Source organism: Anser cygnoides, chromosome 2, assembly GCF_040182565.1.
Source record: "Anser cygnoides isolate HZ-2024a breed goose chromosome 2, Taihu_goose_T2T_genome, whole genome shotgun sequence".
NCBI lineage: Eukaryota > Metazoa > Chordata > Aves > Anseriformes > Anatidae > Anser > Anser cygnoides.
Window position 1 is genome coordinate 6104736 of NC_089874.1, and position 18171 is coordinate 6122906.

Below are 18171 nucleotides of genomic sequence, written 5' to 3' on the forward strand. Positions count from 1 at the left end.
CTGACTTTATTATAAAAGGAACATCCTCCCTCGACAAAGTATGTTGGAGAATGCCTACAATTATACTCTTGGGCATTTATTGACGATAATACTATCTTATTTTTACCGTCTAGTAAACAACTAACAAAGTTAAATTTAAAGAGTAAGATTTCAAGACATATTCACTACGAAACTTGACAGCAATTTCCATCCACCAGTTACAGAGCAGCCAGTTCTGACTACATCAAAGTGCAGACTGGTAACCTTTGTGTAATGTCGTGGATGTGACCAGACAGTCCTCTCCATATATTTTTGGAAAATCTTTTAAATGCAGACTGTTTCCTGTTTAACACAATCTATAAATGAAGAATAATCAGGGAAAGAAATACAGGAAGACGAGGATTGAAACTTCTTAAACTCATTGTGTGTTTTCCTCGGTAGGTAAGGATTTGCCTTTTAGTGGAGTTATCTGTAAGATGTGTTCAGAAAGCCTTTTATTCTAGCCTGCTTGCCTCTGGCATGGAATTACATCAAAGTAACTCCAAAGTTGTAACTAACTGTAAGTAGACTTGATTAAGCGGTTTTACCACCTGACCACTATATTATTTTCCCACTGCAGAAAAACCAAACCAAACCAAAACATAAATATTCTTCCTCATCAGAAAGAGGAAGAGGTTTGGATTTATGTAGAAGTATCCACTAAAAATTCAATGAACTTTCTTAGATTTCATATTAAACAAGAAATGTAATGTAAATAATAATAATCCTAAGTACATTATACATTTGTTTCTGCATGTTTATGTTTTCTTGTATTTTGCTAAAAGCCTGATTATTTCATTTTACTTTTTAAATAATGAGAACTTCTGTCTTGTTATGGATGAAATACCATTTATATGCTACTTCTCTAGCTCCTGGGGATATTTTCAGCATTCTGTCAAGCATTTCAACATTTTTACATGTGAGCTATTAAAACATTCCTATGCAATATAATTAATTAGTCCCTTCATTTTTTGTTGTTTCATTTGTTTTCCAGCTCTAAAACAGCTACACAATCTAAAACAAACAAACAAACAAAAGTGTTAAATGTGTTAAATTTCATATGTACATAACTTCTCAGATTGCTAGTGTTACTGAAATCAAAATTGTTCAGCATTTGCCAGATTGGAAAGTAAATTAGTAAACTCTCCTCCTCTAGAAGTCACATTTTTTAAAAATGAACTATTTTTTGCAGAAAGACAAACTGAAAAATAATATACAATTCCTCGATGATATAGAATGTAAATCTCCCATCACCTTAGATGGGACTTCTGCTCAGTCCTAACTGCTGCCGAGCACTGGGTCGCTCCCATGGGAGCTGTAAGTGTTCTGTGTCTTCAGGATCTTTGTATTCCTAAAATTTACTACCTCTAATAGAAGAAGAAATAGCTAGTAGCTAGTGTTTTCTTTTGGATCTGGAATACTCTTGTGTTGATGTTCTAGAAACACCCATGCAAAATAAATCTTTGGTGTAGCACAGAATCTACTTCAAGATATATGCATGAAAATAAAACTTGATTTCTTGTCATAAGAATATCATAACATGATCACTACCAATTCTCCTATGTAATGCTGCTGTTCAATAACTTATTGAAGTCTCCAAGCTCTGTACAAGTTGACAAATTGAACATGAAAACACTGTTTAAGTGTTAAATAAACATGAACTAAATTACCTTTCTGAATAAATACAAACGCGTTGCAAAAGAGTGCTTCAAGGCAGATTCAATTTTTCAGTAATTTCAGTGACAGCAGTACAATTTTGGTACCTAGCAAATTGGACAAAATTGTACTTAAAATATACCTACTTTTGTCAAATCACCTCTAGATTTCTTCCCTTCTACAACTCTTAATTTAATCTGGATAACTAGATAAAATATTGGACTAATGTATTGCCAAACTTCTGGGAAGTAATATGTAAAACACATGGAAAAACAAACAAACACAAAAGAAAACAAGCAAACACAAAAAAATTTGCCTATATTTTTATACCTTTTGTGTGCATAAATGAGTGCCAAAAGACAAGAGAATGAAACATCAGAACGGTTCTGGCATTTCCCAGCCGTGAGTTAGCATCTTGTATTTCACCTGCGGAGACATTGCAGATGGATGGTTGATTCAGACATAATTAGCAATCACTTTAAAAGTGATTTGTATAAATGAACCCTGAGCCACAGTCTAACTAGTAACTCATTTCGCTTACAAGCTCTACCACAATAAGCTGTTCTCAGTGCATGCGTGTTTCTATAATAGCTTTGTAAAGTACGGGGAATAGAAAGGGATAAGGAGATACGAGCGTTGACTTACGAACGACTGAGCTGGGTCAAACCAAAGCCACATCCAGCCTGCTCTCAACCTGCAACAGCAACTCTAAAGCACATGGCGAACAAACACTATGACTGGGACAAGTACAAATGATACTTCCCTTAAATGCTCTCCCAGCCTTCAGATGGTTTCAGCTCAGAAAATAACCTTTGCTGTAGTGGTTTCTGTGTACCTATTGGCCCTCCCTGTATTTTTCTTCAGTGAATTTGCCCAGTGCCTCCTTGGGTCCAAATAAACTCTTGGCATCATGGCCTCCTGTGGTAGGGAGCTGCAGAACTCAGTTAGGTGTTACATGAAAAATCACATCCTTTAGCTTGCTTTGAACCTGTGCCCTCACTGTTTCAACAGTTCCTTTGTTATTAAACTGAAAGAGAGCAAACACCCAACTCCTGACTATGCTCTCTGTTCTGCAAATTACTTTGTAGTACATCCTCTCTTCAGTTGTTTCTCATCTGAATGAAGAAGCCCTGGTTTACTTAATCACACCTAGGAGCAACTAGTGATACCTTTAATTATACTTAAAGCCCACTTTCATTTCTACTTTTTTTTTTTTTTTTTTTAATGGGAAGATGTGAGAAAACTATGACTTCATATGGTAATTCAACAATGTCCTCTTTATCATTCTCCATTTATTTTCTTCATAGTTCTCAATGGATTTGCTTTTTGGTTATTACTGATTTCTGAAATGACACTTTTTAAACTCTAGGTCTCAATTCAGGCTGCTGTTGAACAGCTCAGAGGCCACCATTTCACACATCAAATTGGTCAGGATTTTTTGCCATATGGATAATTTTATGTTTATCTACACTTAATTATACCTGAGGCTTTATTGCCTACATAGTCGATATTGCTTATAGTCTAAGATCTTTCTGTAATTCTGGAATTGCTCCTTTTTTTTACTGTTCTGAATAATTCCATGATATCAGTATAATTTGCCGTTTCCTGCTATTCCCTTTTTCCAAACTTTGGGGAATATGAAGAAAATTAGGGTCTAGTTCTTGCCGTACCTCACAGATGATCTTTCCATGAAGTGATCATTCTCTCTTATCTTCAGTTTAGATACCTTATGGTATGGTTGCTTAGTTTCCTTAAAAGCCCTTGATAAGGTTTTTATGAGGGACTTTTGGAAATCTAAACAACCAGATCACTCTTTCCTGTATGTTTGTTAACCCCTTTGGGAACTCCAGTAGTTCTGCCAGACAGTACATCCCTTTATCAAAGGCATGTTGACCCTTCCCAAGAATGTAACACTCAGGTACCCACTAGACTTACTTTTTATTATGGTTGGTTAGTAGGTGTGCTACAGACTCTGGCATCCGTTTTTGGTATGTTTGAAGAAATATTTATTTCTAATATTTGTAGAAATACAATTATATGGCTAACTCCACAGTGTTTCATTGGCCCATCTGTTACAAAAGACATTTTGAACAAAATTTAAGAAAAGATATAGTTGTGTAATAAGGTTCCCAAATGTGTGTAGGTGTGTAGCAGGAAACACAGAAAAAATGTTTAAGACAAATTTATTTTTTTCTGAATATTTGCATGCACTTCTACCACATGCTCAATGAATATAATGCACAGATCTGCAATCCCACATTGGAAATTACAGAGGAAAAAGTGACCTTAAAAAGGCTCCTAAGAATATCCTGGTCAGGATAAGCCAGTATGTATGGCTTTTGAACATAAATAGCTATTGAAGTGATGGGGAATTTAAGAGCTTCACTTGGAAGAAAAGGCAAGGGATGGAGGAAACAGCTTTTTTATTGCTCTGTCTTTATGCATCGCACTTGAACCACAGGAATAATGTGGATAGATCCTTTGGAAAAATGACATCTCAGAGGTTCAAGCAGTAAGTACCAATTAGTTTAACCAAAATGGATGCTTTTATACTGAAATGAAAGTACTCATGGAGGAAATATAGCTGACACTTTAACTATATTAATATAGTATTGCTTCAAATTACTACTATTACTCTGAAAACTTTCAGAACTCTTCTGTTACTGAAGATTAAGACTAAAAGGCAGAATCAGAAGAATTCATCCTTAGTAAAGCAGAGTGGAACAGATATGAAATTTCAAGGGGAAGGGAAATATCACCACTTCTTAATAATTACCTAAACACAAGGCTCCATAGGCCTTGAAAATCAGCAGCACTGGATCATTGATTTGCTTCTTCAGTTCCAAGTCTGCAAATTGCCTCAGCTAGTGGAAATACATTTCTTGAGCATAGTAGATAATATATGCCTACAGGGAGGAACAGAACAGAAACACTTTCTCTTTTGAAATGTGTAAAGTGTGTGTTGGTAAAACACATTATCAGCGTAGTGATAGGAGAAGGGGCAATGGTTTTGAACTAGAAGTGGGGAGATTTAGATTTAATTAGATGTAAGGAGGAAATTCTTTACTCAGAGGGCAGTGAGGCCCTGTCCCAGGCTGCCCAGAGGAGCTGTGGCTGCCCCATCCCTGGCAGTGCCCAAGGCCAGGCTGGATGGGGCTGGGGGCAGCCTGGGCTGGTGGGAGGGGTCCCTGCCCATGGCAGGGGGTGGCACTGGGTGATCCTTAAGGTCCCTTCCAACCCAAAACATTCTGTGGTCCTATGAAAAATAATGATGTCATTATTGACTGTAACATTCTCAGAAAGAGCAGTCAGACATTGGAACGGGTTGCCCAGGGAGGTGGTGGCATCACCATTCTGGGGGTGTTCAAAGAGAGGTTGGTCCTGGTGCTTAGGGACATGGTTCAGTGGGTAACATTGGTGGTAGGGGGATGGTTGGACCAGATGATCTTGGAGGGCTTTTCCAACTTTAATGATTCTATGAACAGGAGCATCACTTCGAAAAAGCCGTCAGAATGAGAAGAACAGACAACTATATTTCTCAGAGATTTACGAGTGTACGTGAAGAAAAAGACAAATAAATGAATAAAAATCAAATCCATCCCTGCCTTCCCTCCCTCCCTCACGGGGCTCCTCCCTCAGCGGCGGGGAGCCCCAGCCCAGCCCCAGCCCAGCCCCGTCATGGCGCGGCCGCTGCCCGCCCCCAACAAAATGGCGGCCGGGCGGGAAGCGGCGGCGCTAGCCTAGCGCGGGGCGGTCCCGCCCCACACCGCCCGCCCGCCTCTCCCCGCCGCCCACTCGTCGAGGCCTCCGCGGGGCCGGGCGATGCTCCCCGCCGCCAACTCTTGAGCCGCCGCCCGTCCTGGTGGGCATGGGGCTGGGCTCGAGCTCCGAGGTCCCCGACGGCGGCGCCGAGGGCTTCCACGTCCACGGGGTGAGGGGGCGGCGGCCGAGGGGATGAGGGGGGATGGCCGGGAGGGAGCGGCATGTCGGCGGCCGCCACGGCGGCAGGGGAGGAGCGGCGGCTGCCGGCAGGTCCTGGGGTCCCCCAGCCCGGCGGCTTCCACTGGGGAGCCCCAAAACTTTTTGACAGGCTCCGGGGCTCCTTCACCGGCAGCGTTACCTCGCTCCCCGCCGGGTTCCCTGCACCCGGGGCCGCTCCTCGCAGGCCGGACGTGTGGCGGCGGGTTTGCTGTAGCCTCTGCCGTGTTAACAGCTGTTTAATAAGACAAAATGAGCCGTCCTTGCCTTGCGCCGCTGCTGTTCTTCCCCAAACAGCAGCAGAAACGTGCTGCTTCCCACTCCATCAGCAGTTTGTGCTTCCCGGAGTTGCAAGATGTGTTCGGGGTACCGGTATGCTCCCTTCTTCTGCTTTTGTCAGCCTCTTTCATTGACTTAGCTCTGTCAGAAAAGACCATCGGTCACGAAATGTTCCCCCCATTTTTCTGTTAAATACACGATATTGCTTAGTTGTCTGTTGACTGAGCGATGATTGTTGAATTTTGTGACCTATGGTGTGCAAGAGGCAGTCTGTTTTTTCTTTTTTTACTTTTTCTTTCTCCTTTTTTTTTTTTGTTGTTTTGTTTTGTTTTGGTTTTCCTCCAGGGATTTCATGCAAATTTTGCCAGGGTGTCATTTAGTTTTCAAAAACACTGCAGGCTTTTTTGCAACTCCCAGCTCCATACGAGAATCTGCGTGGCTCTCAGACATCTGAACAGGTGTCGCGAGCTCTGTAATAACTTCCACGACTTCTTGTGTACATTTTAATCTTTGGCATTGTGGTATATGATAGTTTCATTGTAAAGCTTTTTGCATGTTATTTAGAATTGGAGTGCAGACAGAACTTTTTTTTTTTTTTTTTTAACCTTGTAGCTTGGTTCAGTGTAATGTGGCAATTTGCTACTGATGCCCTTTATGGTTGTGGTGAGAGTTGATGCTTCCTTCACCCATTGTGGTTAACATCACTTGTCTTGACTATTTGATAATAAAGCATGAATTTTCGCTTTTAAAGTTTCTGCTGAAGTAACTATGCTAATACTTTTTTTTTTTTTAACCCACATAGACAGCTATGCGAGGAATAGCCCCAATACAGATGCGGCTTTATCTATTTAATAGTGAAACGGTTTACGATGTAGCACGAGACCAATTATAAAATGTAGCAGTTGTAACTTTGTAAATGAAACTTCTGAACTTCTTATTTTAGATGATGTGTGGGTTATAACTTAGCCACTGAAAGCACGGGATGGCTTTCAGGACTCAAATATATTGCAGGTTACGGGCTGTACTTTGGTGTTCACGAACAGTAAAGCAGCGTTAGGATGTTTGCAATGGTTCCCTTAGCATTAAGTTGCTTTGCTGCTATGCTTCTAAAAGATATACTCTGCGTATATCAAGTTCTGTTAGCCATGCATTTGTAGCATACTCTTCTAAGTGTTCCTATTCTAATGTGCTTGAAGTTGTGTTTATGAAAAAATAGCACTTTAACTGGGGGCTCTCCAAGAGCTCAGGCAATTAGTAGCATGGAAGAAAATCCCCAAGCAGCTCTTGGAAAACTGAGCCCTTCTCCAGAGTCTTCAGTAGTTAATAACTCCACGCTGTGTGCTCTGAATCGCAATACTTGTTTCTTATGTGGGGTTCAAAACCTATATTTGGCAGCTTAATTCGGCCACCTGTTGTTCTTAGTTCTATAAAAAATAAATTCACAATCGTGGACTGCTTCCCAAGGTCTGTCACTTGGTATCTCTTTTCTGGTTCAATCAAAAGTAAATATTGAATCAAGTGTAAAGATTAACACTGTGTCACTTAGTGTAACCACAGATCCATGTATAGTAATAAAAAACTGTATGCTTTGCAGGTTCAGGAAAACTCCCCAGCTCAACAAGGAGGACTGGAACCTTTCTTTGATTTCATCATTGCAATAGGACACACTAGGCTTGTAAGTCTTTTCTCTTTTTTTTCTTTCCTATATAAAGCATGGCTATTGTAATTATGAAAGGTAGAAGCCAAAGCTGTCAGAACAGAGAACGCATGTTCTATTGGACATGGATATGGTATTAAAAAGATGAAGTAAAACTTGGTAGTGTTTAAAGTCTTTTCTCTGGCTGGATACAAATTTGACGAAAGAGTCTTATTTATGCCTTTAGTCACCTTAACTTCTTAACAGATTAACACTATATTTATGATATCACTCATTCATGCATATTTTCTGCCACAAGGTGATTACTGAACTAGTGAGTCAATGGTAAGAGCTTGCTTTGTTTAAGCAAACCTGTTTCAGGATTTGATAAAATATGAAAAAGAACCATTAACGAGAAGAAAACCGCCACGTGGCCTGTTAGCTTATACTTTAAGGCTGGTAACACAGTTCCGTATGGTGAGTTATCAAAGAGGAGTTGAGTAAACTTGAATGTATTGTTTTGGTTAATAAGGCTCACAGCTTTGGCTGTGAGCTACATGGAAGCTGAATTCAGTGTGTATTAGTGCAGGTATCTTTCTGGAAATGTTCAGTGTAATGGCAGATTTTGGTGGAAGATCAGTCAATCTGATGACATTACAGAATTGTAGTTTGCTAAGATGCTCCAAAAGAGTCTGTCCTTCCACAGCCAATTTGCAGTGATTTTTTTGAAGGGTTGGAGTAAGGGTATGGAGTAGGGACTGGGATCAGGCATGAAGTGTTGCTGTTTATTGTTTTGATTACGTAGTTAAGATTTAATATCCCTGTTACTCAGCAGCAGTTAGGAAGAAAAGGAAAGTGAGTGATGAAACTGAATAGCTGTAATTACTTACATAGAGGAACATGAGCTGACAGTACTGACATCTTTCTAATAATAGAAAATTGAACTGCTGGGTCTGATCGTAAAATGTAGAGTCTAATGACTGTTTTGGTTCTTAGTATTTAAATTCTGCCACAGGTGTGATGTCTGTGTTACGGGTGCAATTAGAAATGTTAAGCGTGTATCTCTCTCTGTGCTCTACAGAATAAAGAAAACAATATGTTGAAAGATCTGCTGAAGGCGAATGCTGAAAAAGCGGTGAAGCTGGAGGTGTATAATATCAAAACAATGAAAATAAGAGAGGTGGAGGTGATCCCCAGTAACATGTGGGGAGGACAAGGTCTTCTTGGAGCCAGCGTGAGGTTCTGCAGTTTCCAGGGAGCCAATGAACACGTGTGGCATGTTTTGGTGAGACGCAATTCTTTGCTTGTCCAACAAGTTGTCTAACAAGCTAAGGACAGAATGTAAATTGCCATTTGAAAACTTCCTGCAAGATACCAATATACTGTTGTTGTTGGGGACTGTTCTGCATGGAGGGTAAACATTGAAAAGGTTTATTACTATTCAAACCTGAAACTTTTATACGTTTTTTTTTTCTGTCAGATGAAATGTGCCACTTAGTATCTGGAATAAGTGGTAGTTCATGTTCCCAGAACATCTCAGAGCGTTTTCATAAGGATCTATAGATAAAGCATGAGAATTTCACCTGCATCTTCATGCTAAGTACAGTGAACTCGGTTGGTGGCTTGTTAGCGCTCATACAACTTCGTTTCTTAGTATTTAAGAGTAGTTTGAGTACAGAATTGCAATGCTGAAATCACAAGAAGTGAACACGGTCTTGAAAGCTCGTCTGAGCCATTTGAACAGGGACACGTTGGTAACTGTTAGTACTGCTATGAAGAAAATTAACTACATTCCAATCAGACCACATTGACTGTATGATGGGGAGAAGGCTGTTTTGTGTCTTATGTTTAAGAATCAGTGGCAAAAGCAAAAAAGGATTTTGGTTCAATTGGTGTGTCTGTTAATTCAACTTCATCAAAGTAATATTCATATATAAAAAGCACCCAAAGAAAACCACTTTAAATTAAAAGGTAGAGATGGAAGTGTAGAACAGCTTAGGTAAGACCGACCCATTTTGTTGTTTCTGGTTGTTAAAAAAAAAAAAAAAAAAAAAAGGCATCTTAACATCTTTGAAGTATTTCATTTTGAATTCTTGGTATCTTGGTCTTTTTTTTATTCAGCATATCCTACAAGACCTATATGTAAACTATTCAAGGATTTTTTTTTTTTTTTGTCCCATAAACAAAATGCTCTTTCCTTCTGTTGTTCTTGGAGTTAGCTTTCCATTTTGATCTTTGGGTAACTTATTCTGCTGTGAGCACAGATGACATGTCATTCTTTCACAGGATGTTGAACCTGCATCTCCTGCAGCTGTAGCTGGATTGCAGCCATACACTGACTACATTGTTGGATCTGATCAGATTCTACAGGAGGTAGGGTGCATGTTCCTTCAAGCAGTGATTGTTTTTGTGCCTGCCATGTTTATGTTGTAGGGTTTCTCTTATATCTGTAACTGCTTGCACATCAAATGTATGGGAGATAGTACTGGGGGATTTCGTGAGGCTGATGTTTACGAGAGATGATTAAAGGCTGAGGTACCTTCTTTTTTAAAAAAAAAAAATAAAATAAAATCTGACTATTACAAAATGGTGCCCCTAAAGATCAAACAACACTAGTGAATTTTAGTCTGTCTTTTGGGTTTTTACTATCTCATGCTGAAGTAAATGCCTGAAATGCTCATTTGCTTCCAGCTCCTCATCTTACACATTTGAGTTTAATAACTACTATTACTTTTTTCTTAGTCAGAGGACTTCTTCTCACTGATTGAATCTCATGAGGGAAAGCCGCTGAAGCTGATGGTTTATAACACTGAAGCAGACTCCATTCGAGAGGTAGTTGTGACTCCCAATGGAGCTTGGGGTGGAGAAGGAAGGTACTGATCTCCAGACTGTCACTGGCTGATGACAGGTTATACACTCGCTTTAATTGAGCTCCTGTTAAAAATATTGATTACAGCTTGTTGTTTTCAACTAAAGCCTTATTTCCTTACATTTGTCACAGAAAAATGATCATTCTTCCATTAAAAAAAAAAAAAAAAAGAGAGAACTAATAATTAGGCATGTTCTGGATCTAGCCCTGTTTGAGTTGACATTGATGACAAAACCTGCGTTCACTTCCCTGATAGCAGATTTACTAACTGCATTCTCACAGTCAAGCATTCAGTAAATCAAGAACAAAATCCAAATCAGGTCAAATTATATATTTTGTAAAGATATAGAAAATAGTTAATCAAAAGCTGAGCTACATATCTGTTAAATATCAGTTGCAGAGTATTCCTTGTGTACTGTAAGTAACTGAAATGATTTTTGCAGGTAGGTATTTCTTGCTCTAGTTTAAGGTCTCGAACTCTTTTTGCTTTAGAGTCAGAATTCAAAACACTTCCTAGCTTTGTCAAGCTTTTCTCAAGTCTTGTTTTACTTTTCTTGCACAGTTTAGGATGTGGAATTGGTTACGGCTATTTGCACAGAATTCCAACACAGTCTTTATCGAAGAAAAAGCCAGAAAGCAAACCACCTTCACCCTTACCAGAAGCTGGAACTCCTGCACCATCTACTAATGGTTACACAGAGGTATGTAAGAAATAAGATCGTATCTATGGCATGTCCTCTGGAATTTCAAAGACTTCAGCTTATTTTAAGATTCGTAACACAGTGTATTTGAGTACAGCGTACAGTTTTGCTTGAATGAAATGAACTTAGGTGAAGGGAAGTAAGAACTGATGATGCCAAGCAGGTGACAGGAAGGACAGCATGAAAGAGAAATTCCCTTTGCTGAGCTTTACCCTTTATTTCCTCAAAATTCCCTCTGGTTTTCCCTCCATATTCTTTATTGTAGTTGGGTATTTGGATGCAATTACAGATATTCCAGTTAGTTTTTCATCGGCATTGGCTGAAATTTTTGACAGATAACTTGCTGTTTTGACAACATGCATAGCAACACCCGTGTCAATCAGTGAGAACCATAGTAGAATGCCCTTCTCAGTAGGAAATAAAATACACCTTCAAGAATTAAGTATCAACCATTCTTCTAAGAACACAGTCTTTGAAGGGTACATTGGAACCGGTCCTAAACAGCAGTGTGATGATAGGGTTCAGCATCAACTTCTCTGAATTGATGTACTTGGAGACAGAGGCAGAACGCTGTCATAGGAAGGTTGATTTCAGGTGAAACTTGCAGCACAAAAAGACGCTTTTCCTTTTTACTGTGTCATTCCAGACTCCATTGTTGGCACCTACTTCTCAAAGTGACAACTCTGAAATAGTTATGAACGTGGATCATTCCACAGGCCAAGAAATGAGTGGGTATTCGCCAGAAAGCTCACTTTCTCCTCCTCCCCCTCTCCAGAGAGTTATGGATCCAGGTATGTTTTCCTGTGTGCTTTTTCCAGCATGCCTTGCCCCTTCCCCTGGCCCTCTGCAATTCTTTAGATGGCATTTAAGTAAACTAAAAGGTCTTAAAGAAGTTTGAGACTTAAATGCAGAACTATGCGCACTGGTGTTTTCCTTAAAGTTTTTTGACTTCATGGGGTTTCAGAGTTGCAGAATTTTGATACTGTGAGCTTTTACCAAGGTTAAGATTCTGTAAAAGTTGTTCCACTTATTTGATAGGTTAAATTTATTAGTGTTTATCTAATAAATAATATGGAGTTAAACGATTTCAATCTGCATGTAACGTATCTTCTTGAATCTGGAATTTTGTGTTAATCTGAAACAGTACTGGAACACTTCATTTTTTCAGGATTTCTAGACATGTCTGGTATTTCACTTCCTGAACTCCCTGACTTAACGAAAGTGTCCAACGTGTCTTCATCTGCCTCCTTCACCATGCCAACAGTAGACACATTAGTAGGCACTGAAAAGTTCATGTCAAACAGTGAACCTTCTGCTTATTTTGGTAAGTGTATTCAGGACTTCCAGGCCTCTGACCTCATCTCTAGAACGGCAGCAACTCATGCCTGATCAACTGTATTATGATTATAGGAATTCAGATGTTTTTAAGAAAAATGAAAAAGGAGATTTGGCTAAAATGACATTTATATAGCAGCAGAAATCAGATATAGAAATGGGCGAAAAGTAACAGGCTTCTTTTTTTTTTATAAAGTTGTAGAACATCTCTCATTAATTTTAAAGCGTTGATGATCCAAATTAACCTGATCTTAAAAGTAGGTATTTCTAAATTCTGTGTAAGTAAGTCTTTATACCACAGGCTTCTATTCACAATTCTAAAAATGAAAAAAAAAAAAAAAAAGGCAGTCTTAATAATGACTTCTCTATCTAAAACAAAACAATTTCATGTTATGGATGCTCTTCCATGCATAAGCATGCTATAGATCAGATGACTAAGTATCTCTTAAAACTTACCACATCATCAGATTTTCTGGATTTTTGCAGAACTGAGTAAAAACAGGTCATGTATTTGGCAGCTGTGAATCTGTGTCACATTCCTGTAACAGGTATCTAACTCAAGGTGATGATACATGGTAACCAGAGGCATTGTTTGTTAGCTGGACAGGTTTGAGCGTTTGCTTGTTTTTGTTTAACTATTTTTTCATTTTCCAGAGAATGCCACAACTCTGAACCCTGAAGATTTAATGATGTATTCTGAAGCCTCTGCCAAGCAGCCTGAGTTGGACCACCTACTGCCTACAGCTTCCTCTTTGCCTTCTTTTACTCTTCCTAATGAAATTTCTTCAAAAACAACACTAGGAACTGATTCAAAGAACGAAGAAACAGTACTCTTAAACAGTTTTGAGAGCTCATTATCCACTACTCTGACGAAACCTGATGATGAAGAAGCATGTGAACAGAAAGAGGAGGAAGCTGCACAAGATCACGAGTGAAATGGATGCTTCTTCTGTTTACAGATGGCCATATGCTGTAATTCTACAGCTTGGAATATTTTTCTGATCTTGAAAGAATTACACCTGTTCTATTTTGTTAGTGTAGACAATAGTATAAAAACCAGAAAAGCATATTTAGATGGAATACATATTCTATTGTCTTCTCTAATCATTGTTTAATAGATTGATTTGTGTTCCAACTTTTTTGAATGCTGTCCAAAATCACTAAATGAAAGGCAAAACTAGGGCAGAAACTATTTGGAGACCAGAGTCTTCAATGGAGTTGAGTGTGTCTTGGTTTCTGCAGTGACAAAGGAATAGCTTTTCTTCTGCTTTTCTATTTACCTAGTTACTCTTTTCATACAAATCATTAAGACACTGGAATAGAACACGGTGCAGCAACACTAATCTTTTTTGTAGCTTTATTTTGTTTAAACTTGCTTTTGAATAGCTCCTGAATGAGTGTTACATGGTGAATAGTAAATATGAAATGAATAATGAAAAACATGAGGGTGTTTTTATGCACCTCAGGGCCGTGATTTGTCATGGAGTTTGAAATCTGGAGTGAAGGTATTCCTAATCAGTAGTTAGTGCCGCTAATGTGATGAAAATCCTCAGTAAATTAAGGGAATCGGGTACATAATCTATGAACTACTGTACATGTAGCTGGCAGGCCAGTGTCAAATTTCCTTCCTCCCCTTCTCGTGGTGTGGTTCTACGCTGCGCCCTACAGAGATCAGGATGCAAAATGACTGACTTGGTTGGAATCGAGTAACCATGCAGGATGGGGAGTTGCAGTCACACGGCGTTGCTTGCAACAGCTCAGCTTCAACAGAATGGTGTAGATGAAGTAGCAACACAAGAGGGGTCTCAGATGAGTACAACATTGGGTAAACTTTGTCCTTTATATTCTGTAATCTTTGTGTTAGTCTTAAATACTGTTTTGCCATAAACTAGGTCAGGATGGTCAAAATATCCTCCTCTTCCTGCTTAAAAGAAAAATACTAAGCCCTAGGTACAGATGGTAGAATTAAAGGATTTGAAATTTAGTCTGCGTAGTCTGGGAAGGAGGTTCATTATTTACATACTGCTAAAAATGAAATTTATTTTCTTCCCCTAGTTGACTGATAGAAGAGCAAACAGCCAAACACTAAAAAAAAGTAATTTAAGTGGTTGGTACGTTTCTGAGACACCTAGGCCATCTATTGAGTTTGTGTGTTGTTGTTGTTTGTTTAGGGCTGGTTCTACTGGTACACCTTTATCAACCCTGTGTTTACTGTGTTTAAGCTTGCAGCAGTACACTTAAGTGATGCTGTACCGTAAGCACCCTTCCGAAATTTCAGAGCAGGAAATGTCAAAATTAATTTCAAATGTCACAGGAATAAACAGTTTAATGCTTCAGCAGTCTTTGTCCAGCTTGCTTCATGTTAATTGGATCTGGGGAGGTGGTTTATGTTTTTGAAGACTTGATTCGTTTTTCATAATGTTTAAAGGGCAATTGTCTAATATGCCAGGTTAGGAAATCCCATTGAGTGTTAACCTCTAGCAGTAGTATGTTACATTCTTGTAACAGAGAGCACTTAAATGACAGAGCTAAACTAGGTGAAGCAGAATCTCAAATCCAATTCCTTGTCCCTTTATAAACTCTGGAGAGCACCTGTTGAGTATTTTGCATCTCTTTGTTGAAATAGAAATGAAGTATTCTTTTACTTGTGGGTGCAGAAATAAAAGAGCTCACGGATTTTTTAATTTCAGAATATAAGCTTAAAAAAAAAAAACAAACTCTGGAAACTCCTGCAAGGGGCTGGTGCCAAATCTCGTACTACAAGGGACAGGATCCACTTGTCCCAGAGCCACAGGCCTGCTGCCTTTCCTTCCTGCTGCAAGCACAGCCACCCCACCTGACACAGATAACATGCCACAGAGTGAGAGCAGTGGAGCATTTGCAGGTACCTCACTGCTCCTGCCTTAAGGAAGGGAGTATCAGGGGAAGTCCAATACCAGGTACTACTGCTATAAGAAAGGTACCTCACAAAGCCTGCGAAGAGAGGCCAGTTGCAAAAAAAAAAACGTAAATATTTAATCCAGGTTTGGAACAAGGAGAATGGAAGACAGAAAGTGTTAACAGGGCTTGAGTGGTTCACTTTATTGTAAGTTTTTTAAAAAAAAAAACATAAATCAGGCGCTGTCCCAGACAACTACTGCTTCCAGTACATATAACGGCTGTATAGTTGGGGGCATCTGTTAAACCTGACAGTAGCAGTTCTTTTGCAGAGACAGGAAGGATTAGCTCAGCAGTGCCATGTGGAGGGCAAAACAGACAAAGGGGTGTTATTAGCTTAATGTACCTTCTATGAATTTTAGAGCTTGGCTGCAGCACAGCTGGGGCTTGGTATTGCCCAGTGGCTCAGCATGGCCAGACAACAGGATAAGCTTCCAGACCTGATTTGCTCCCTAAATAGTCAAGCCTGAAGCCGTGAGTCTGGCAGATGTTAAATCTAAAGAGGCCACCAGGAGCTCAAAGTGTTAGAGCAGGGATTAGGTAAAGCTCTTGTTTCTATCTTCACTGAGCAACCCAAGGGAGCTAGAGCACCTGAATGTGGTCAAGCTGCTGATGGGTGCTCCAAGAAGCCATGGGCCCTCCTTCCACCCAGATACAACTACTCAAAGGTGTAAGTGATTACATCAAGCCTTACTCAAGTGTGGCTGATTTCAAAGGGCAGGACCAAACCCCTCCCTTCTGAAGTAAATTGACACATAGGAACTTCAGGCAGCATAACCCTGTACCAGAATGATCCTCACACCCCAAACTCATGATTTGAAAATAAGCATCCTAGAGATAAACCTGCAAATTTTATTAACAACAAAATGGATACAAAATTAATTCCAGCTAAATTTGAGAATTAAGGTATTTAGTGACCTGAAGGTGAACAAGTACTAAGAAGGATTGTGGAAATACCAAGAAACTCTGACAGAGATGACTTAGTTCCCCCCTTCAACTTTCACAGGAGGTTTGTCTATCTACTCAGTCTGCATGACTCCCCTGCTAGGGTATGTTTAGAAGCATCTCACCCAAGATGCCACACTTGACTGAATTCCTCTAAGCTGTAACTGAGCAATGCTGCAGCAGGAGTGGAGATCACAACACTCCAGTGCGCACTGATGATCTGAACTAGGCACTTGTAGTGCTGAGGGGTTCAGAATTTAACCTGGTGTAGCACCAAGGATTACAGTACTAACTGATTAAGAGGGTGACCAGCTGTTTGGCACCCGCTGTGCTCCTAGAGCACTGCTCAATGACTTCAGCAGAACTGGAAAGAAGCTGAGGGAAACCTCCCAGGGAGCCTTTAATTCAGAATTTCTTCAGAGCCCTTACCATTTCACTTCTCTCCTCATTCCTGGGCAAATATTTTTCACCTCCATTGCCTTTGGCTGTTCTTAGGTGAGAGCAGGTACAAGTCACTCATTGCACTCAATTGGCTATGCTAATCTGTTATTTCCTGGGCATTAAATAGATGTCTATACATTCTTACTATTTGCTTTCGCCTTAAGGAAGCACTCATTTGCACTGGTTCTGCTGTAAGGGCAAGTACCCTGTGTCACCCCTCTCCCACAGAATATAAAGAATTGAAACAACAAATCCCACGTCACTTTTTTCCACTATTTCTGGCCATGAGGTAGAACTACATTATGATTTCTGGTCTTAATTTTAGAAACACTAAAAAAGTAGTGCTAAAAATTACCACTAAATCCTTCAATCCACATATGGATTGAAGGATTCAGTGGTAACTTCCATCCCCCTTCCTAAAATGATACTCATGCTTCAGCTGGAACTACTGGATCATGCTCCTGTTTTCAGTACTACCCCAGCTGAAGGAAAAAAAATCACCTGCCACAGTAAATTCCAAAGTTCTTCCTCAGGACAGATTATGTTACTAAATAATCTATAACTCCTTTCCAGTATGAGCTTAGAAATTAAAGACACTTCTATAAATCAATGGCCTTTTCTATGATTCTGACAATCTGAATCTCTTGTTCATAATGCACCAACAGACTGCAACTCTCGAGATTACTCCTGAACTGCTATGCAGAGCCTCTCATTTTTTTCCCTTCAGAACTCGTACAGACAGCAGAATTCCAGAAAAGGAGATGAAAATTAAAAGGGAGTAGCAAAAAAATTCCTCTTAATTGACACTCCATCCAAAATGGGTGCTGGCAGCCTCTGGGAACACATTTGGTCACTGAAGTACTGCTTCCTCTGAGAGCAGCCCAGGTGAGAGTGCGCAGAGCAAATGCTTTGAGTATTCTGTACTGTCATTTGCAGCATCAGGAAAAATCGTCTCTTAATCGTGATTAGTCTTTCCAGTAGTCTCTTACAGCACTAACCTTCCTACATCCAGAAAACTCAGTGTCAAGAGCTACTTGTAGCAGGGGCAATCTTTTCTGTTTGGTACACTGGCATTTGGCACACCCTATTTTAGTAGTACAAAAGGAAGCACTGCCCATGCAAACTGCATTACTTGCACATTCTCCACCTCAACAGGATCTCAAAGCTCTCATCTGAAGGCTAGCATGCCTGCTAAATTCTTACATCCACCCACATCACAAGATCATCTTCAAGAGATTTCATTAAGGCACTGCAATTACTTCAGCCATTCCTTTACTTGAAACTTGAAAGTACTTTAAGGTCCTCTGTAGTACAAGGGCTAAGTAGCAATGGTACAAGCTCTAAATTTCCGTAAGTGATCCAATATACAAAACAAC

At 39.7% G+C, this 18171-nt stretch overlaps 1 protein-coding gene and 1 long non-coding RNA gene across 2 annotated transcripts; one reads left to right on the forward strand and one right to left on the reverse strand.

The window, feature by feature from the left end:
• Window positions 1-1500: 1500 nt before the first annotated feature.
• Window positions 1501-4562, reverse strand: LOC106036814 (uncharacterized). The gene is made up of 3 exons (XR_010829044.1): window positions 4451-4562; window positions 3610-3743; window positions 1501-2605 (listed from the first exon to the last, which is right to left on the reverse strand). It is a non-coding gene; the product is annotated as an uncharacterized lncRNA (long non-coding RNA).
• Window positions 4563-5378: 816 nt separating this feature from the next.
• GORASP1 (golgi reassembly stacking protein 1) lies at window positions 5379-14808 on the forward strand. Its single transcript, XM_048062393.2, has 9 exons — window positions 5379-5605; window positions 7526-7606; window positions 8649-8852; window positions 9854-9940; window positions 10310-10440; window positions 10999-11137; window positions 11784-11928; window positions 12306-12461; window positions 13127-14808. Exons 1-9 carry the CDS (start codon window positions 5543-5545, stop codon window positions 13405-13407), a joined length of 1287 nt encoding a protein of 428 aa, XP_047918350.2. The 5' UTR covers window positions 5379-5542; the 3' UTR covers window positions 13408-14808.
• Window positions 14809-18171: the final 3363 nt, after the last annotated feature.

Bases quoted from the DNA above. Each gene is read 5' to 3' on its own strand.
- GORASP1 (XM_048062393.2), top strand. From the start codon at position 5,543: ATGGGGCTGGGCTCGAGCTCCGAGGTCCCCGACGGCGGCGCCGAGGGC. The intron at 11,138-11,783 runs GTATGTAAGAAA...GTGTCATTCCAG, and splicing joins CTACTAATGGTTACACAGAG to ACTCCATTGTTGGCACCTAC. The intron at 12,462-13,126 runs GTAAGTGTATTC...TTCATTTTCCAG, and splicing joins TGAACCTTCTGCTTATTTTG to AGAATGCCACAACTCTGAAC.